Raw genomic sequence first — 23,001 nt, 5'->3', positions numbered from 1 at the left:
TTACATCAACCTTACTAGTTTTGTTCTTATTACTTCGGTCCTTTAGCTGCGGTGTTTCTGTATGTAATATGTATGTATTTACCGGTACTAGAGGGCATAGATGTTTCACATTTCATCGTCTCGCAAAAAAGCCCAGTCAAACGAAGTCTTCTTTTATTTTACTTGGTTTGCAAATGATCTTCTTTTAGATTTTATTAATACTTTACTAATAAACTATAGTAAACTAAAACGTGTCATCATGACAACGTACGTCGTCCTTCTAATTATAAGAAATAATACTTTTGTTAATCAATAAAGAAAACTGACTTTTGACAGAATTCTATCACAAATCCAAAAGCTTGGGCAAAAAACAAACAAACAAAGAAAACAACAACATTTATACATGTCATTCATATCCGAATGTTAATAATTTTAGTTTGAGACCCAAATTTCGAATTCATTTTCCCTAGTTTCTTGTTACCTCTTGACCATTGCATCCGCTCTCACTGTTGTGATATTTTAAGTCGAGGAAGCTACTACTGTCAAGGTAGCTAGTAGAACAACAGTAGTTCTAACAAGAATGTAAAATTTCATCCATGATGGGCATATTAATTGTTCATGCAAGAAAAAGTTGGAAGCTAGAACGTGACTTAAGGCGTAAAACATTAAAACTTAAGTCATTAAAGTGAAATGACAGTCACAAACGCTTTGCTTTATATTTTCAGATTTGTGCCATTGCTTAGCAGATCCATGCAGGGGAACGAAATCGCCTGTTCTGTCTCACATTACCGTAAAACAAACGATAAAACACACGTATGTGTTATAGCCTAGTGACAGTGTTAAACATTCGATGATACATGTTGACGAAATAATCGGAACACATGTTCACAAGAAAATACATTTCTTGATCCATGTTGACAAAATAATCAGAAAACATGTTCACAAGAAAAAATACATTTCTTGATACATGTTGACGAAATAATCGGAACACATGTTCACAAGAAAATACATTTCTTGATCCATGTTGACAAAATAATCAGAAAACATGTTCACAAGAAAATACATTTCTTGATCCATGTTGACAAAATAATCAGAAAACATGATCACAAGAAAATACATTTCTTGATCCATGTTGACAAAATAATCAGAAAACATGTTCACAAGAAAATACATTTCTTGATCCATGTTGACAAAATAATCAGAAAACATGTTCACAAGAAAATACATTTCTTGATCCATGTTGACAAAATAATCAGAAAACATGATCACAAGAAAAGACAAACTTGAACGGCAGAAACGACTACATCAATTCAAGTCAACGTGTTGCAGGTGTTCTATGCAGGTATTACCTAAACGTACCCAGTTTGTGGTCGCAATTTCATGGAAAATAGCTAGGTGTCGGGAGCATTGCAGATGTGTGCATTCATATGCAGAACGACTTGGATACAAGAATGGTATGCGATAAACAGTTCTTGCATAAAGGACCTCTTACTCTGTAAGAAAATAAACTGCTGACGGAGAAAAGTTTAAGAAAAAGTGAATTACTATATAATATTATAGTTTACACGTTTTTCTGTAGACTGCATAAAGGCGATAGGAAATCCCTTGATTTTACAGTTTGTTATCCATTCATTACTTTTTATTTCCTCACATTTGAGTAGAATTGTTAGTCCAGCTCACTTCTCTTTTGAAATAATTGCACCTACCAAGAAAACATATTTTGTGGTTTTGTGCCATATAAATAATTATAATTTTACAATATAAATCTTTAGAAAAATGTAATATCTTTGTAATTTGAAATAATTTGGACAATGAATTTATGTGCATCAGCCCAGATCTTGCATCATTTTTTATTTAAAGGTCCATTACTAAGGGAAAGTGAGTTGGCAATTTTTTTCATAGCCAGTGCATAGATTTCTGCAAGACACTAAATAATGAAGATTGGCAGGTCAAAATTTACAACAACAACAACAACAACATTACCTTTATTAAACTCAAATCACAAAGTGACACAAGAGTATACAGTAATACATTGTATATATCTGAAAAATGTGACATGGTGTAGAAGCTACAAAAAAAAGACAAAATTTACATTGACTTGAGATATAAGATACAATATATTATAGATCTACACAAATAGAAGAAAAAAAAACTGAAAAAGAACTAAAAAGCGGATTTCATTCAAGGAAATGAAATGAGGGGGAATGTATACTTTGACCTATTTTTTTTTTTTAAACATATTTAATGCACACGCGATCTAGAGAAACGGACTATAATTTTGGATTTCCAAACAATTCTATTTAAATAAATCTATTTTGATTGGTCGTTATGTCACGCGCTGTGTCAATTGAAACTGTGTCAGTTGTGTATTAAACCCAGATACGGGTCAGAAGCGTGCAATTTATTCATAGACAAGAAATTCTCGTTTAAGTAAATTCAAAAGGAATAAAAAAGTATTTTAAATCTATATGACGCGGTGTGAGAGTGTATATTCGTATTGATTAACATTGGAATAAATTGTGCATCTCTCAACATGCTCAATATGTGGTCAAAACAGAAAAATCAAGGCATGATGTAACAGTACAATTCATGACCTGTGAGTAATGCTTTAGAAATTTTGTTACACATTATTATTTTTCATTACAAAGCAGAGCAGAATCTAACATAGGGTTACTGTATGCTTATTATGAAAACCTACACTTATTACAAGACTTTTCATACCTTATATAAATATAAAATAAACTTTTTAATGGGGGATCAGAACAGAATTTCTTGTATAGTGTACATTCAAAGCTCATATAGAATTATGCTTCTATGAGATAGTAACACAGTTCAAAACAAAAACAAACAAACAAACAAAAATATACAAAAAAAAAGGAAATTGTACAGGTAAATACAATGCGGTATGGGATGTTTTGTCATATATCTTATAGATTATTTTTATTTTAAATATTTTCACTATTTATTCATTCGGTTGCGGCAGCTTATATATAATAATTGTGTGTACAAATTTTATCGTTTAAGTGTCTGAAATAGAATTTTTATGAATTTACAGAGGTTTTTTAATTCCTTTATTGACCTGGATGTAAGCAGTTCTTTATATTTCAGTATATTTGTTCTAGTATAATAATATCTTTTAATAAACAGTTTTCTTTGTTCATGGAAAAACTGGCATTTTAGTAGATAATGAAACTCATCCGCCACATCTCTACTTAAACACAGTGGACATGTTCTTTGATTAATATCTTGGCCTGCCCATCTCCCTGTTTCGTTTGGAAAGAAGTGGTTACCTGTTCTAAATTTAATAAGCAGGGATGACTCATATTTAGTCAATGTTATTAAGTACTTCTCCAATTCAATTGTTTCTTTATAAATTGAAAAGTTAAGACCCTTTGTTGAATTCTGTAAAGATGCTTGCCAATTTTGTAGATTTTGGTCAAGCAAGGTACGTTTTATAATGTACTTTATATTTTTATTTTGGAGTTCATGCTGATTTAACCAGATATCGATTCTGCCAGTTTGTCTAAAAATGTTTTTTATATAGTTTATCCATTTTGATTCAAAATTTGGAAGATTTAACATGTAATTATATATACGGTAAGATAATTTATCTTGTTTGCCTGTCATTAACCTATTCCAAAATGCAATCATTCTGCACTTTATAGTTATTTCTAATGGATATCTTCCTAGTTCGGCATAAAGCATATACAATGGTGTGCTTTTTCTTAATTTAAAAATTTTCCTTAGGAATTCAGTATGTATTCTTTCTAATATAATAGTACTTTCATAACCCCATATTTCAGATGAGTATGTAAGTATTGGCAAAATTGTGTTATCAAAGAGCTTTAAGATTAAGTCTAGTGGTAAATTCAGGTTATTGATTCTTGCATAAAGAAGATGCATTGCTTTCCTTGCTTGTTGTGCAAGATGTTTTCTTGCAGTTAGGAAACTTCCAGATTTTGCGAAGTATACTCCTAGATATTTGTATGTATTGACAATATCCAATGTTGTATCTTCAATTTTAAAAGAAAAATTTCTATCTACTCTTGATCCAAAAATCATGACTTTGGTTTTTTCTTTATTTATTATTAAATTCCAAGTTTTACAGTACTCAACAAAGTCGTTAAGGCAACTTTGAAGGGTATTAGCATTTTCAGTTATTATAACTGTGTCATCAGCATATAATAACACAATTATTTTGAGGAAAGTGGCAATGTCGTTTTCAGGATTATTAAGCTCTACCCCGTGATGACCTTTTGCTTCCAGAAAGTTCTCAAGGTCATTAAGGAAAAGGGAAAAGAGGACAGGTGACAAATTCTCTCCCTGTCGCACACCACAATTACATGTGAAAAATGGAGAGTTTACTACCCCATTAGAGACGCAGGATTTTATATTAGAGTACATGTTTCTTATTAATCTAAAAAATTTACCATTTATGTTGCAATTAATAATTTTTCTCCACAGGCCGACACGCCAGACTGAGTCGAAAGCTTTTGAAAAATCTATATAACATACAAAAATCTGTTTTTTATAGTATCTTAAAATTTCTACTATTGAGTTCAAAGTAAAAATATGGTCACTGGTAGAATAGTTTTTCCTGAATCCGGCTTGATTTTCTGAGAGTACTTGATTTACATCAAGGAATTTGCCTAATCTCTCATTTAAAATTGATGTAAATAGTTTGCTGACACAACTTAGCAGTGTAATTGGGCGATAATTTTCTGGGGCCCCAGAGTCACCTTTATTTTTATAGATTGGTATTATGACACCTTCGGTCCAATGTTGAGGGATAATACCTGTTTCTAATAAGATGTTAAATAGGGAAATATATAGAGGTAACATTTTGTCTTTTGAATTTTTTATGTATTCATTTACAATACCATCCAGGCCTGGGGATTTGCTATTCTGTAGATTGTTTATACACCGAAGTATTTCGTCGGCTGTTATTCTACCATTTAATATATTATCATTGTTTTCTAAGTCAATATTATTTATTATTTCTGTTTCGTCAGTATCATGAGCTTGGTTACTGGCATTTTTAAAATAGTCATACAATAATTCGATTGGAGGCATTCCATCATTAGCTTTCTTTGGCTTGACCTTATTTAGATATTTCCAATAATCTTTTGGCTTATTTCTCTGCATTTTCCTAAGTACACTTTCATGATTTTTATTGTAAATATTGATATATTTATTCATAGTTTTTTTTATACTTTTTACATGCAGATATTGAACAGACTTTATTATATTCTGAAGGGTATTTATCATATGTTTTTCTTGCTTTTGCATAGTTTTTTCTTGCTTTCTCACAATCTGTGCCAAACCATGGTTTATTCTTATTATAATTTTGTCTTATTCTTATATGTCTCTCAGGAAAGCTTTGTTTGGCACTCTGTAATAGGATATTTGACATTTTATCTGTTATACTATTAATATTATTTTGACTTGTTGTGAAATGGGTGGACTCAATATCAGCAACTAAGCTATTTATAGCATTTATGTCTACATTTACTGTAAAAGTTTCACTGTGCGTTTCATTCCATTTTGGTCTGAAATTTCGTATTTCCTCATGTCCAGTGTTACATTTTGCCTTCACTTGTACTTTATAATTAAGAAGTGTGTGTCCATCTGAACTTAAGCCATCTACTTCTATAACTTCAAAATCCTTAAGAAGTGAGTAAGCTGGTATAGAGGATATTACATAATCAATTATAGATACGTTTCTGAAAGTCATTTTACCTATATACTTATCTTTACCGAGCCTACCATTAATTATATTGAGATTATTATTTTTACAGAGTTCTATAAGCTTATAACCATGATTATTTTTCTTTTTGTCTTGAGATACTCTTTTAAGTGGTATATTAGAAGCTTCCATTTGCGCTTTCTGGTCAAAAAACCTAATAGTCTCATTATCAAGATTGAAAAAATCTGCTAAAAAATCATCATTTTCTGTATAGTCTAACAAGTCTGCTGTTTGAGCATTCATGTCGCCACAAATATATACATGTTCAAAATTACCACATTTAGCAGCTACCTCGGTTTCAAAGATTTCATATTCGTCATCATTGTAAAATCTAGAATGTAACGGTGGTATATAAACAACACCTATAACAATATCGCAGCCTATATGTGTATAATCATTTCTAATTTTCAGCCAAAGTACATATTCTGACTGACTTTCTATAACGTCAATATGTTTTATAATACTATCTTTGATGAAGGCACCAATACCACCTGATTTTCTTAAATACTTCTGCTTTCTTGTTTTACTTATAAATGAATAATTGTCAATTTCAATTATATCATTATCATCGAGTTTGGTCTCCGTAACAAAAAATAAATCATACTTATTTACGATTGAAATAAATTCAGGATACAATATACGCCTTTTCAGGCCACAAACGTTAAGTACTGCAATGTTCATATGATTCGTATTTCCGGTTAAAGAACTGTCAACTGTTTTATTGTTCTGCACATACTTATATTTGTTAGCATTCCCCCTCTTGTCCTAACGATTAGGGGGTACAACAACATCCGCAGGACGCCTGTTGCAGCAGCGGCATATTCCGATGTAGAATGTCCGCGGTTTACACGGGCTTCCATTTGGATCATAGACTGGCTATACTGGTCTATTTCCTGTGTGTCGTCTGTGGAATCGCTGTCATCGCTAGTATCTGTTCTAATTGTGTCCATAGAAAGTGCGGCGAACATGTTACTAGTTGGGACTGAGTCGGGACGTGGTTTTACTGATTGTTCTACTTTTCTTGGACTCAATGTTTTAGGGTTTTTTGTTCTTGACGATTTCATAATGTCTTTCCAGTCAGGAAATTCGTCCTGAACTACCTTTTTCTTTACAATTAACTTGGCTGGGTAACCAATATGAACACTGCCCTTCGGATTGGTTTGCTTTTTCTTTCTTAAACCGAGGCCATAATTTTGCACGTGCCTCAACAATTTCCTAGGGTAATCTCGGTTAATGCCGTACTCAGTTCCTCTCAGTTTATATGCACTATCCAATATCAGTTCAATATCGCGCTCATCTTGGAAACGGACTATAATTGGCCGCATTCCTTTATCGTTGGGAATTCCGATACGGTGTATTTTGTCAACATACATGTCGTTGTTTCAATATCGAGGTAGTCAACTATGAAAGTCGAGATAATGTCTTCTAGATTTTCCCATTTACGTTCCGGGAATCCTCGAAAGATAAGATTATTTTTCCGGTTTTTGGCTTCATTATCTATACTTTTATACTCTAATATTTTGAGCCTACTACACGTGCTTTCGTTTTCTTCTGTAAGTGAGTTCATAACGTGTTCAATGTTTTCCACCTTGTTCGTTATAGAGTTCGCTTTATGCAGCATTTCAAAAATTGTAATCAATTTATCGTCAGTGCTCATTTGTTTAAAATCAGCTTTAGTTATTTCATGTGTGTCAATATTATTTTCAAATGTCCCACCTTTAGACCTCCTTTTCCTTTTAGAATTTTGGTTCACCTGCCACGTTTGACCAATATGGCCGCCGTTGCTGTTACCGAGGCCTCCATTGTCATGCATATCTTTGCTAGTTTGACCCTTTCTCCGCTGGTTTCTCCTCATTGTTTATTAAGCACTACCAATAACAATCCCTAAAATAGTGTTTTTAATAGTTTTAGTCTCTGTAATATCCGGAGAAATATAAAAAAAATTAGCGAAATGCGGGAGCTAGTTATTCCGTGCCCAACCACACCATGTCACGTTCTGTTACAGAAGGTCTTTGGAACTCAAAGAAATGTATGTGTATTATGTTGAAATTTCAATGAATCGACAGAATGACCCCCCAGGTCTTTTTAACTTTCTTCATACTTCATAGAAAAATAATTGTACATATACTGCGATTTATTTCGAATTTCTACATACCAACTTTCATTTTCCAATAAAATGAAATAGTTTCCGTGCTTTTTAAAAGAAATTAAAATGTTCACTTTCCTTAGTATTGGACCTTTAATAAGCCTAAAGATGATTCCACGTTTAGCCTCACCCAAGGTCAGGGTCAGTGTGATATTTTCAGTATTATTTCATACACGAATCTTTAAATGGCCAACTTATATTCCATGCAAGTATCCATCCTTGTATATCATTCAGTACGCCGAAAACTTTCACTTTCTAAGCTCAAGATTAATTATAAGTAGTCAAATTTGTGAAAGTCTTTTTCTTGTTAAGCATTTAATTTTTGGATTCAAGATATGATGTTTTTCTCAAGTATATGATAAAAGAATATCAAATTCATGTACACGGCAGTTGTTTAAGTGTTTTGATAATAAACAGTTTGATATAAGGTTATTGGAATTAACCAGGCCGTACTAGTACGCAGAGCAACTGAATTCAAAGTCTCGCCCGCTTAAGCTCAATAGGGAGAGCAAAGACATACGGATCACGAGATCGTGAGTTCGATCCCCGGTGAATGTATGTTCATGACAATTGAATGTTAAAGGATAAGTACATATTTGGCGTTTGTTTTAGGTAAAAATCATTTACGAAAGTGGTTCTCGAACAGCAACGGTGTATTGCGATCGGTATCCCCTAACGTTGCATTTTAAAAAGTGCGTTTAAACGGCATAAAGAATACATTCGTCAAAATAAGTTCTGTAGCAACCAATTACAGATGTATACAGTGTCTTCAGGTACCAGAAGATGGCTGGATTACGTTGATATTGATAAACAGAGGACAAAGTGTGAACAATTTTACATGTTTCATCGTCACTAGAACGTCACTTGCTAAACTTTGTTGCGTTTTACTCCGAAACTATTCTGTTTCTTGTAATATAAAATTTTTCGGCGAATGGAGAGATGGTTTAGATATTCCGTAAGACTGGTCATTTAAGTAAATTGTGCATACGATGGAAAATACAAGGGAAGAAAATTGCCTCACCTGAATATCCTTATCTGAATTCGCCATTTTTTATCGAGCCTTGGCGGTCAAATACGCTCGGTCTGACGTAACAACGCGAGGACTGTCGTTTTGCCTAATCAGTGTGTCCACAGTCTTTCACATATATTGCAACTACTTTTAAAAAATCAATTCATTTTTACACTTGGAAAAATATTGGCTATAAACTTGAGAGGCCCCAACTACGATCCCTATCGAGCTAAGAATTTAACCTTATTATTTAATTATATTCAAAAAATGGCCCCAGACTGTAAAGAGTTAGGTAAATTAAATTGGATTTCTTGAATTTCGACCAAGAGTGTTTGTGTTATAGATAAAATTCTGGTCAAGAACGTTTTAGAATGAGTTTGAAATAAGAATTTTACATGTAAATAGTTGTTTGTCATTCTCAAATGTATAAAATAGTGTCATTTGGCAATAATGACATTTAAAAGAATTGAAATAGTCAGTGTTTAGGATAGCAGGATTATATTAGTTCCGGTATCTATACTACAAAAGAATATCAGAAGAACATGAGGTTGAGCGTGATGTTACGCAGGCTTAATGTGTAAACTGTTGTGGTTTTTTTTTTTTTGGATTTTTTTGTTGTTTTAAAACTAAGTACGTATGTAATTAGTGGCCTACTTTTACTGATGATAAACCCGGACAGATGATAAAGTCGACCACCTTGGAATTATTTGATTGCAATCGGTTATTTATACAATTGAACACACCATCTAATAGCAACCACTAATACAACACCAACTGGGGTAAACAAAAACAAAATTGGTAATATTCTGTATAAATAAATGACTTACATTTATCTGTATAATAAAAAAATTTATCCAAAACTACTGGGGTAGAGGGTGTTTTTAGGCGTGCTCACTGTCAACACATAAAGGCCTGACATTGGGTCACTTTTCATTATTTGATCCAGAATGACTGTTGCAGCACATATAATACTATGAGGAAAATTTTGTAAATGACAAAGTGGTCGAATTTATCAACGTTCGTACAGTCCCCATTTTACATTCCCCTTTCAGACCCTACCTCACTTGGTGTGAGTTTGCTTACTAAATATAAATTTGAATTATGTAAAGTTTTCAGCAAATGTTAAGCATTATTTTGATACCAACCATTGATAACAATTTGCAGAAATAAAAAAAAGTTACAGGTAAAAAAAAAACTCGTTTTCTGTCCTGGTTTATCATCAGTACCTGTATGGGTGCATTTTGGGACTACATTCTGTGCACCCAAATATCACTATTATCTTTAACTCATGACCGCTATTTTCCATTGTCTGTCTAGTCTTGACACATTTGAAGAAATTGTTATCTAGATCTACGTTCATTTAAACAAAACATTTCAAACCACTTTCCTTTATTATTAACAAAACCATCAGGCTTACTGTCAAAACTGAAAATATCAGAAAGAACAATTTATGCAGAAAAAAGAAAGAATCCGTATGACTAGGTTTTCCCGTCAGATAGGCAGTGCCTAATTTCATATTAGATTTTGGTTAGAACGCACGATGACAACGATTCGAATGCATATAGTCGTAAATTAGTCAAAACGAAAACATCCGGTCAATTTCTGATTTTGTTATTTTTTTCTGAGTTTACTACTTTAGATGTTATAATATAAAGTAACATTATTATATTGTAATGTAATTGTTTAAGTTTTGAAGCAAAAAGATCTTTTTAGCATAACAGTTTAACCTTATTGACTTAGCTTTATTTATCACCAGTTTCCGCGAAGGAAGTGTAGCGGCCACAGGCACTTGGTTGCACTGATAGTATTTTTCTTATATTGGCCTGTACCTACTGTTTGTTGGTTTTAATACGTGCACCAGTGCTCCCTGTATTCAAAAACATTATTTACTGTAAGTGAATCCCTTTTATTAAAAAGTTAAAATTTTAGGTTAGATATCATTACACACTTTTATTTTATAGCCTCAGTAGGCTTCAAAAGACAAATTATAGTGCAAGTTCCAGGACAGGTTGTCTGTATCAATAACCGTCCCAAGATATCTTTACTGCTTGGCAGTGGCAGGTTCCTTGCTAGGGGTTTTGTACTTGGCTTCAATGAGGTTTGGCTTGTTGGTAATATGAGGTACCTTTGTCTGGATTAAAGTTCATTGACCGGTCCTAGTCCCATTCCCTATTCCCTATTCCTGTAGTGTCTAAATCCGGTTGGAAAGCTTCTGTTATGATGCTCTTGCACAACATGAAGTTGTCAGCTAACAGCCTGGATGTTGACTTGTGGAATTAGATATCAGCATGTTATAGGGACTTCCATGTTGTGTGTTTGACCTCAGGATGACCCCAGTTGAATCCTCTCACCACCGCCCCCTCTCCAAATAGACCCTAAATCTTACAGTAATTTTCACATGCATCATGTTCATACTTTTGGGGTAAAAGTATTAGTACTATTCATGTTTTTTTCAACATTTTTAGATTTATTTTGGATAATGGGATCTGACCAAAGCCACCAGCTTCCTGCAGGAGCCCCAGGAAGTGAAATAAAGTCCCAGAGAGATGAAGACATTCCATACACATCATACTCAATTAGCAAACCTATATCGGGAGGTAAATATTTAGCTATGGGTATATGAGCCGCACCATGAGAACCAACGTAGTGCATTTGCGACCAGCATGGATCCAGATCTGCGCAGTCTGGTCAGGATCCATGCTGTTCCCTTTCAAAGCCTATTGCAATTAGAGAAACCGTTAGCGAACAGCATGGATCCTGACCAGACTGCGTGGATGCGCAGGTTGGTCTGGATCCATGCTGGTCTCAAATGCACTATGTTGGTTTTCTCAAAAATCAGCTCATATAACTTGAGCACTTTCAGTAACTTGTATTATTGTACCCCCCGACAACAAAGTTGTAAGGGGGGGGGTATACTGGTTTCAGGTTGTCTGTCTGTCTGTCCGTCTGGTCGTCTGTCCGTCTGTCCGTAGACGCAATCTTGTGCGCACCATCTCTCCTTATCCCCTTGACAGAATTTAATGAAACTTCACACAAGTGATCAGTACCAACAGTAGTTGTGCATGGGGCATGTTAGGTTCTTTTAGAAAAACAATTTGCAGAGTTATGGGACTTTGTTTTTTTGTTACTATACTATATACATAGACACAATCTTGTGCGCACCATCTCTCCTCATCCCCTTGACACAATTTAATGAAACTTCACACAAGTGATCAGTACCAACAGTAGTTGTGCATGGGGCATGTTAGGTTCTTTTAGAAAAAAAATTTGCAGAGTTATGGGACTTTGTTTTTTTTTTGTTACTAACTATATACATAGACACAATCTTGTGCGCACCATCTCTCCTCATCCCCTTGACACAATTTAATGAAACTTCACACAAGTGATCAGTAACAACAGTAGTTGTGCATGGGGCATGTTAGGTTCTTTTAGAAAAAAAATTTGCAGAGTTATGGGACTTTGTTTTTTTGTTACTAAACACAATCTTGTGCGCACCATCTCTCCTCATCCCCTTGACACAATTTAATGAAACTTCATACAAGTGATCAGTAACAACAGTGGTTGTGCATGGGGCACGTTAGGTTCTTTCAGCGACAAAAATTGTAGAATTATGGGACTTTGTTTCTTGTTAACATACTATGTACATACAGTCTGCATATGCAATCTTGTGCGTGCCTAATCTACCAAAACCTTGCACACAATTTAATGAAACTTCACACAAGTGATCAGTACCAACCCTAGTTGTGCATGGTGCATGTTACATTCTTTTAGATAAATATTGTGCATAGTTATGGGACTTTGTTTTTTGTTACTATACTGTATACATACAGTCTATATACACACAGTCCACATAATTATGCAGTCTTGTGTGTGTCAAATTGCAATGTACTGTCAGTGCATGCGGGGGGTACATTCATCACCTTTAGTGATAGCTCTAGTTTTATATAAAGACTTTAAAAGTAATTTAAAAGTAATTGGTTTAAATACAATACTTCTTACATAACAATATAATTGAATCTTGAACACTGAACCATATTCTGCCAAAAGCCATGTTTCTACCATATTTTAGTATGTCATTGTGTTTAAGTTGTCAATAGAATAATGCATACAGTGTCGTTAAAACTTGAAAATTATTACATGACTGTGTCTACATTTTAAGCTCACCTGTCACATAGTGACAAGGTGAGCTTTTGTGATCACCCTTCGTCCGTCGTCTGTGTGTCCGTCCGTCAACAATTTCTTGTCTGCACGATAGTGGTTTCATTTATGATTTTATTTTAACCAAACTTGCACACAACTTGTATCACCATAAGATCTTGGTTCCTTTCTTGAACTGGCCAGATCTGCTTATGGGTTCCAGATTTACGGCCCTTGAAAGGGCCAGAATGAGCTATTTTGACCTTGTCTGCACAATAGCAGCTTCATTTATGATTTTATTGTACCCCCCAACAACAAAGTTGTAAGTGGGGGTATACTGGTTTCAGGTTGTCTGTCTGTCTGTCTGTCCGTCTGTCAGTAGACGCAATCTTGTGTGCACCATCTCTCCTTATCCCCTTGACAGAATTTAATGAAACTTCACACAAGTGATCAGTACCAACAGTAGTTGTGCATGGGGCATGTTAGGTTCTTTTAGAAAAAAAATTTGCAGAGTAATGGGACTTTGTTTTTTTGTTACTATACTATATACATAGACACAATCTTGTGCGCACCATCTCTCCTCATCCCCTTGACACAATTTAATGAAACTTCACACAAGTGATCAGTACCAACAGTAGTTGTGCATGGGGCATGTTAGGTTCTTTTAGAAAAAAAATTTGCAGAGTTATGGGACTTTGTTTTTTTGTTACTATACTATATACATAGACACAATCTTGTGCGCACCATCTCTCCTCATCCCCTTGACACAGTTTAATGAAACTTCACACAAGTGATCAGTAACAACAGTAGTTGTGCATGGGGCATGTTAGGTTCTTCAGAAAAAAATTTTGCAGATTTATGGGACTTTGTTAGCTCAACTGTCACAAAGTGACAAGGTGAGCTTTTGTGATCGCGCAGCATCCGTCGTCCGTCTGTCCGTAAACTTTCGCTTGTGACCACTCTAGAGGTCACATTTTTTATGGGATCTTTATGAAAGTTGGTCAGAATGTTCACCTTGATGATATCTAGGTCAAGTTCAAAACAGGGTCACGTGCCATCAAAAACTAGGTCAGTAGGTCTAAAAATAGAAAAACCTTGTGACCTCTCTAGAGGCCATATATTTCACAAGATCTTCATGAAAATTGGTCAGAACGTTCACCTTAATGATATCTAGGTCAAGTTCGAAACTGGGTCACGTGCCATCAAAAACTAGGTCAGTAGGTCAAATAATAGAAAAACCTTGTGACCTCTCTAAAGGCCATATTTTTCATGGGATCTGTATGAAAGTTGGTCTGAATGTTCATCTTGATGATATCTAGGTCAAGTTTGAAACAGGGTCACGTGCGGTCAAAAACTAGGTCAGTAGGTCTAAAAATAGAAAAACCTTGTGACCTCTCTAGAGGCCATATATTTCATGAGATCTTCATGAAAATTTGTCAGAATGTTCACCTTGATGATATCTAGGTCAAGTTCGAAAGTGTGTCACGTGCCTTCAAAAACTAGGTCAGTAGGTCAAATAATAGAAAAACCTTGTGACCTCTCTAGAGGCCATATTTTTCATGGGATCTGTATGAAAGTTGGTCTGAATGTTCATCTTCGTGATATCTAGGTCAAGTTCGAAACTGGGTCACGTGCCGTCAAAAACTAGGTCAGTAGGTCTAAAAATAGAAAAACCTTGTGACCTCTCTAGAGGCCATTCTTGTGAATGAGTCTCCATAAAAATTGGTCAGAATGTTCATCTTGATGATATCTAGGTCAAATTCGAAAGTGGGTTACGTGCCATCAAAAAGTAGGTCAGTAGGTCAAATAATGAAAAAGCGTTTTGACCTCTCTAGAGGCCATATTTTTCATGGGATCTGTATGAAAGTTGGTCTGAATGTTTATCTTGATGATATATAAGTCAAGTTTGAAACTGGGTCAACTGCGATCAAAAACTAGGTCAGTAGGTCTTGAAATAGAAAAACCTTGTGACCTCTCTAAAGGCCATACCCTTGAATGGAGCTTCATGAAAATTGGTCAGAATGTTCACCTTGATGATATCTAGGTCAAGTTTGAAACTGGGTCACGTGCCTTAAAAAACTAGGTCAGTAGGTCAAATAATAAAAAAACCTTGTGACCTCTCTAGAGGCCATACTTTTCATGGGATCTGTATGAAAGTTGGTCTGAATGTTCATCTTGATGATATCTAGGTCAAATTTGAAACTGGGTCAACTGCGGTCAAAAACAAGGTCAGTAGATCTAAAATTATTAAAATCTTTTGACCTCGCTAGAGGCCATATTTTTCAATGGATCTTCATGAAAATTGATCTGAATGTTCACCTTGATGATATCTAGATCAGTTTCGAAACTGGGTCACGTGCGATCAAAAACTAGGCCAGTAGGTATGAAAATAGAAAAACCTTGTGACCTCTCTAGAGGCCATACTTTTCATGAGATCTTCATGAAAATTAGTGAGAATGTTCACCTTGATGATATCTAGGTAAAGTTCAAAACAGGGTCACGTACCTTCGAAAACTAGGTCAATAGGTCAAATCATAGAAAAACCTTGTGACCTCTCTAGAGACCATATTTTTCAATGGATCTTCATGAAAATTGGTCAGAATTTTTATCTTGATAATATCTAGGCCAAGTTCAAAACTTGGTCACATGAGCTCAAAAACTAGGTCACTATGTCAAATAATAGAAAAAACGACGTCATACTCAAAACTGGGTCATGTGGGGAGAGGTGAGCGATTCAGGACCATCATGGTCCTCTTGTTTATTATTGGCCTTAGGGAAAACACAAGACCAGTTTTCTATGGTACAACATGGATGGTACCTTCAATTTTTAGGTGTATTTTAACATATCTATACTTTGTAAGATTTTTTTTTCGTTTTGGTTAAATTTCTTCCCTTTGTTGTTCCTGTCCTTTGGACTTAGATTTTTTTCTGAGGACCTTCTTGTCCTCAAGTGCAATGATAACAGGTGAGCGATATAGGGCCATCATGGCCCTCTTGTTTTTTTGTTACTATACTATATACATAGACACAATCTTGTGCGCACCATCTCTCCTCATCCCCTTGACACAATTTAATGAAACTTCACACAAGTGATCAGTAACAACAGTAGTTGTGCATGGGGCATGTTAGGTTCTTTCAGCGACAAAAATTGCACAGTTATGGGAATTTGTTTCTTGTTAACATACTATGTACATACAGTCTGCATATGCAATCTTGTGCGTGCCTAATCTACCAAACCCTTGCACACAATTTAATGAAACTTCACACAAGTGATCAGTACCAACCCTAGTTGTGCATGGTACATGTTACATTCTTTTAGATAAATATTCTGCATAGTTATGGGACTTTGTTTTTTGTTACTATACTGTATACATACAGTCTATATACATACAGTCCACATAATTATGCAATCTTGTGTGCGTCAAATTGCAATGTACTGTGTCAGTGCATGCGGGGGGTACATTCATCACCTTTAGTGATAGCTCTAGTTTTAACCAAACTTGCACACAACGTGTATCACCATAAGATCTTGGTTCCTTTCTTGAACTGGCCAGATCCGCTTATGGGTTCCAGAGTTATGGCCCCTGAAAGGGCCAGAATTAGCTATTTTGACCTTGTCTGCACAATAGCAGCTTCATTTCTGATTTGAATTTAATCAAACTTACACACAACTTGTATCACCATAAGATCTTGGTTCCTTTCTTGAACTGGCCAGATCCCTTAATGGGTTCCAGAGTTATGGGCCCTGAAAGGGCCAAAATTAGCTATTTTGACCTTGTCTGCACATTAGCAGCTTCATTTTTGATTTGATTTTAACCAAACTTGCACACAACTTGTATCACCATAAGATCTTGGTTCCTATCTTGAACTGGCCAGATTCCATCATGGGTTCCAGAGTTATGGCCCCTTAAAGGTCCAAAATTTGCTATTTTGGCTTTTACAGCCATATAGAGACTTCATTTATGGTTTGATTTGATACAAACTTCCAAAATATCTTCAACAAAAATAAATCTTGGATTCCATGACAAATCTGTCAGATCCAATCATAGGTTTTATATCTGATTACCTCCCCTGATTGTAATCAAAATGGATTTATATCAGTAAGTACTTATAAGACTTATTTGAAATTTCATTATTGACATTAGTTGAACTGAGACAATCAAGGTAGATAACTATGGATTGATTTTATATCAAATTACCTCCCTTTATTTCAAATTAAAATGGGTGTATCTCCGTAACTAATGAAGATACTGATCTGAAATTTCATTTATGTCAACAGATGCACTTGGACAATCAGTGAAGATACATATTGACTGAATTTATGACAAATTATCTCCCTTTATTTTTATCTAAATGAATACACCTTAGCAGCTTCTAATGAGATTGGTTTGAAACGATCTTATCAGATTGAGCAATGGTAATCAGGTGAGCGATACAGGGCCATCATGGCCCTCTTGTTAAGGGAAAATATATTACACAACTTGTTTTCAAGTTCAGCCAAATGTTTTGTTAGATATTTTTATACATGATTCTGTTGCAGACAACCCCAAAACTTCGCCACGTGTGCAGGGGAATCGGAGACGCGCAGCCACAGCACCTGTACAACCGGTCTCTAGAGATAGTGCTGTTGCCAGTTCCTCCTCGGCTTCCAGCAAGCACACAATTGTTGTCGTTGCAGATGGTCAAGTAGATATTAAAGGTAATATACTCCTTTGTGGCCAGTTTTACAACAGTTCACAAGTTCAGCATGTGCATTTCCGCCAAGTTTGGCGTAGAATATAATATATGACACTGAAAAAGTGAGTGAAAACAAGTATTAACCCTTATCATGCTGGAAACAATTGATCCTGCCTTTGCGACCAGTGCAAAGTTGGTCAGAATGTTCATCTTGATGATATCTAGGTCAGGTTCGAAACTGGGTCACGTGGCGTCAAAAACTAGGTCAGTAGGTCTGAAAATAGAAAAATCTTGTGACCTCTCTAGAGGCCATATATTTCAAAAGATCTTCATGAAAATTGGTCAGAATGTTCACCTTGATGATATCTAGGTCAAGTTCGAAACTGGGTCATGAGGGGTCAAAAACTAGGTCAGTAGGTCTAAAAATAGAAAAACCTTGTGACCTCTCTAGAGGCCATATTTCTCTATTGATCTTTATGAATATTGATCAGAATGTTCACCTTGATGATATCTAGGTCAAGTTCGAAACTGGGTCACAAGGGGTCAAAAACTAGGTCATTAGGTCTAAAAATAGAAAAACCTTGTGACCTCTCTAGAGGCCATATTTATCAATGGATCTTCATGAAAATTGGTCAGAATGTTCACCTTGATGATATCTAGGTCAAGTTCGAAACTGGGTCATGTGGGGTTAAAAACTAGGTCAATAGATCTAAAAATAGAAAAACCTTGTGACCTCTCTAGAGGCCATATTTTTCATGAGATCTTCATGAATATTGGTCAGAATGTTCATCTTAATGATATCTAGGTCAAGTTCGAAACTGGGTCACGTGGGGTCAAAAACTAGGTCAGTAGGTCTAAAAATAGAAAAACCTTGTGACCTCTCTAGAGGCCATATTTCTCAATGGATCTTCATGAAAATTGGTCAGAATGTTCATCTTGATGATATCTAGGTCAAGTTTGAAACTGGGTCACGTGCGGTCAAAAACTAGGTCAGTAGATCTAAAAATAGAAAAACCTTGTGACCTCTCTAGAGGCCATATTTTTCAATGGATCTTCATGAAAATTGGTCAGAATGTTCACCTTGATGATATCTAGGTCAAGTTCGAAACTGGGTTACGTGGGGTTAAAAACTAGGTCAGTAGATCTAAAAATAGAAAAACCTTGTGACCTCTCTAGAGGCCATATTTTTCATGAGATCTTCATGAATATTAGTCAGAATGTTCACCTTGATGATATCAAGGTCAAGTTCGAAACTGGGTCACGTGGGATCAAAAACTAGGTCAGTAGGTCTAAAAATAGAAAAACCTTGTGACCTCTCTAGAGGCCATATTTCTCAATGGATCTTCATGAAAATTGGTGAGAATGTTCACCTTGATGATATCTAGGTCAGATTCGTAACTGGGTCATGTGCGGTCAAAAACTAGGTCAGTAGGTCGAAAAATAGAAAATCCTTGTGACCTCTCTGGAGGCCATATTTTTCACGAGATCTTCATAAAAAATTGGTGAGAATGTTCACCTTGATGATATCTAGGTCAAGTTTAAAAGTGGGTCACGTGCCTTCAAAAACTTGGTTATTAGGTCAAATAATAGAAAAACCTTGTGACCTCTCTAGAGGCCATATTTTTCAATGGATCTTCATGAAAATTGGTCAGAATTTTTTATCTCAGTGATATCTAGGTCACATGTGCTCAAAAACTAGGTCACTGTGTCAATAATAGAAATAACGACGTCATACTCAGTTCAACACTGGGTCATGTGGGGATAGGTGAGCGATTCAGGACCATCATGGTCCTCTTGTTTTACCATGCTTTCAAGTAGGCATTTAATAAAAGTGTTTTTTTCCTTAGTGAATTCCAGAGTACAGATTGCAGCAGGACAAGTGTAAATTCTTAGCAGCTTGTCCTACGGAACAGTTTGATTTCAACCCTGAATAGGATGATTGCCAGAAGTCATTTGTCTTTGGGTTCAGTAGCTCAAAGGTGAATGTCACAGGAAACACGAGGCCGGAAATTACGTTCCCAGTTACTGTAAAAGCACATATTTTAGCTGGGTCAGAATTTCGCAAATTTGAAATTTTGAATATGTTCAGAAGTTTTAATATTTGCGAAATTGTAAAAATAGTATCCTACTTGAATTAGAATTACATGTATACTAATTGTGAATATTTATGCGAGGATTAATTTTCGCTAGATGTAGCGAAAATTAAATCCTTGCGAAAATTTCTTTTTTTACAGTACTTACAGTAGACTGTCATAAGAGGCATGATTTATGTTTTACAAACACCTCTTATTTATCATAACATTCACTCCCTGTCTTACATCCCACTAGATCCAGATCCTGAGCTGACAAGGCTGAGTACCATTCCAGCATTCTATCCAATTATGCGGGGCTCCCTCAACTTACCCACCAGTTCCAGGGATTTAGATCTACTGGAGAAATTGGACCCAAAGAATCTGTTATTCCTGTGTCTGAGATACCAAGAACACCTGAAACAGTTGTCGGAGAGTGTAGCTTTCGATCAAAATGCTTTATGTATACGAATAAAAGAGGTGAGCATTTAACATTTTCCTTTGCATTTTTTCTATAAGAACACTTCAAGTAGTTTTCCGGGAATGCAGCCTTCAGCCAAAATGTATGAATACAGGGGGTAGGTACCCCCATGGTCAAGTGGTTGAGGTTGTTGACTTTGAATTATTTGCGCCACTCCAGTCGGTTTGAAGCCTCGCTTTTGATATAGAACGATCTGGCTGGGGTAGGGAAGGTTGGTGGTTCTAACCACATGCCTGCCTGTGCCTGACCTAATGTTCAGAGGGGCACATTCAATTACTGTCAAAGCGTAGAAAGTTACCATATGACCAAAAGTAAGTGTCTAAGTTACTTAAAACCTATAAAATCAAACAAATACAACATATGCAATTTCAATAAATCCCGCATCTTGCAGTCTCCATACACATTTATCGGCAAAAACCTTTGAAATATTTATCTATGAATTTAGCATTAAACCAAAGTGATGTATATGAATGAATGAGGTAAGCATATTGCATTTTAGTGCTTCTTGCATTCTGTCTCCGAGAACTCTTAGAGTAGATAGCCTTTGACCAAACTGCACTACATAGTTAAGCATACTCTAGTTTTTCCACTTCCTGCATTCTTTCCACAAAAAATCCCTTGAAACAGTTATCTGAGAGCATAATAATTGGCCATATTGATGAATTTTATGTACATGAATGAAAGACATAAGTGAATTGGGAAACCATTTCTTGCATTCTTTCTGCTAAAACACTTGAAACAAGAAAACCATGGAAGCTGACCCTTTACAGGAGTTGGCAGGTTTGCTTCAACAAAACTTCTGTTTTTTAGCTCACCTGTCACAAAGTGACAAGGTGAGCTTTTGTGATCGCGCAGTGTCCGTCGTCCGTTGTCCGTGCGTCCGTAAACTTTTGCTTGTGACCACTCTAGAGGTCACATTTTTCATGGGATCTTTATGAAAATTGGTCAGAATGTTCATCTTGATGATATCTAGGTCAAGTTCGAAACTGGGTCACGTGCGGTCAAAAACTAGGTCAGTAGGTCTAAAAATAGAAAAACCTTGTGACCACTCTAGAGGTCACATTTTTCATGGGATCTTCATGAAAGTTGGTCAGAATGTTCATCTTGATGATATCTAGGACAAGTTCGAAACTGGGTCACGTGTGGTCAAAAACTAGGTCAGTAGGTCTAAAAATAGAAAAACCTTGTGACCAATCTAGAGGTCACATTTTTCATGGGATCTTTATGAAAGTTGGTCAGAATGTTCATCTTGATGATATCTAGGTCAAGTTCGAAACTGGGTCACGTGCCATTAAAAACTAGGTCAGTAGGTCTAAAAATAGAAAAACCTTGTGACCTCTCTAGAGGCCATATATTTCATGAGATCTTCATGAAAATTGGTCAGAACGTTCACCTTGATGATATCTAGGTCAAGATCGAATCTCGGTCACGTGCCGTCAAAAACTAGGTCAGTAGGTCAAATAATAGAAAAACCTTGTGACCTCTCTAAAGGCCATATTTTTCATGGGATCTGTATGAAAGTTGGTCTGAATGTTCATCTTGATGATATCTAGGTCAAGTTCGAAACTGGGTCACGTGCTGTCAAAATCTAGGTCAGCAGGTCTAAAAATAGAAAAACCTTGTTACCTCTCTAGAGGCCATACATTTCACGACATCTTCATGAAAATTGGTCAGAACGTTCACCTTGATGATATCTAGGTCAAGTTCTAAAGTGGGTCACGTGCTTTCAAAAACTAGGTCAGTAGGTCAAATAATAGAAAAACCTTGTGACCTCTCTAAAGGCCATATTTTTCATGGGATCTGTATGAAAGTTGGTCTGAATGTTCATCTTGATGATATCTAGGTCAAGTTCGAAACTGGGTCACGTGCTGTCAAAAACTAGGTCAGTAGCTCTAAAAATAGAAAAACCTTGTGACCGCACTAGAGGCCATATATTTCATGACATCTTCATAAAAATTGGTCAGAACGTTCACCTTGATGATATCTAGGTCAAGTTCGAAAGTGGGTCACGTGCCATCAAAAACTAGGTCAGTAGGTTAAATAATAGAAAAACCTTGTGACCTCTCTAAAGGCCATATTTTTCATTGGATCTGTATGAAAATTGGTCTGAATGTTTATCTTGATGATATCTAGATCAAGTTCGAAACAGGGTCATGTGCGGTCAAAAACTAGGTCAGTAGGTCTAAAAATAGAAAAACCTTGTGACCTCTCTAGAGGCCATACTTGTGAATGGATCTCCATAAAAATTGGTCAGAATGTTCACCTTGATGATATCTAGGTCAAGTTTGAAACTGGGTCACGTGCCATAAAAAACTAGGTCAGTAGGTCAAATAATAAAAAACCTTGTGACCTCTCTAGAGGCCATACTTTTCATGGGATCTGTATGAAAGTTGGTCTGAATGTTCATCTTGATGATATCTAGGTCAAGTTTGAAACTGAGTCAGCTGCGGTCAAAAACTAGATCAGTAGGTCTTAAATTATCAAAATCTTTTGACCTCTCTAGAGGCCATATTTTTCAATGGATCTTTATGTAAATTGATCTGAATGTTCACCTTGATGATATCTAGGTCAGTTTCGAAACTGGGTCATGTGCGGTCAAAAACTTGGCCAGTAGGTATAAAAATAGAAAAACCTTGTGACCTCTCTAGAGGCCATATTTTTCATGAGATCTTCATGGAAGTTAGTGAGAATGTTCACCTTGATGATATCTAGATAAAATTCAAAACAGGGTCACGTACCTTCGAAAACTAGGTCAAT

At 35.7% G+C, this 23,001-nt stretch overlaps 1 protein-coding gene across 4 annotated transcripts in view; it reads left to right on the top strand.

Moving 5' to 3' along the window:
* Nucleotides 1-10,427: 10,427 nt before the first annotated feature.
* LOC123551545 (BLOC-1-related complex subunit 5-like) overlaps nt 10,428-23,001 on the top strand; it is a 256,821-nt gene continuing 244,247 nt past the window's right edge. For 2 of the 4 annotated variants that reach the window (XR_008370575.1, XM_045340557.2), the window contains exons 1-4: nt 10,528-10,771; nt 11,346-11,477; nt 17,558-17,716; nt 20,023-20,243. Coding sequence is in view for 3 of the 4 variants with exons in the window: in XM_045340557.2 (XP_045196492.1) it covers nt 11,360-11,477; nt 17,558-17,716; nt 20,023-20,243 (498 nt within the window). In the remaining variant the exon portion in view is untranslated. Of the gene's footprint in view, nt 10,475-10,515; nt 10,772-11,345; nt 11,478-17,557; nt 17,717-20,022; nt 20,244-23,001 lie in introns of those variants that run through there. The other 2 variants (XM_045340558.2, XM_045340559.2) reach the window with 2 other exon arrangements.

Source organism: Mercenaria mercenaria, chromosome 4 (assembly GCF_021730395.1).
Source record: "Mercenaria mercenaria strain notata chromosome 4, MADL_Memer_1, whole genome shotgun sequence".
Taxonomy (NCBI): domain Eukaryota; kingdom Metazoa; phylum Mollusca; class Bivalvia; order Venerida; family Veneridae; genus Mercenaria; species Mercenaria mercenaria.
The sequence above is the reverse complement of the archived record's forward strand: the minus strand, read 5'-3'. Positions and strand labels throughout refer to the sequence as shown.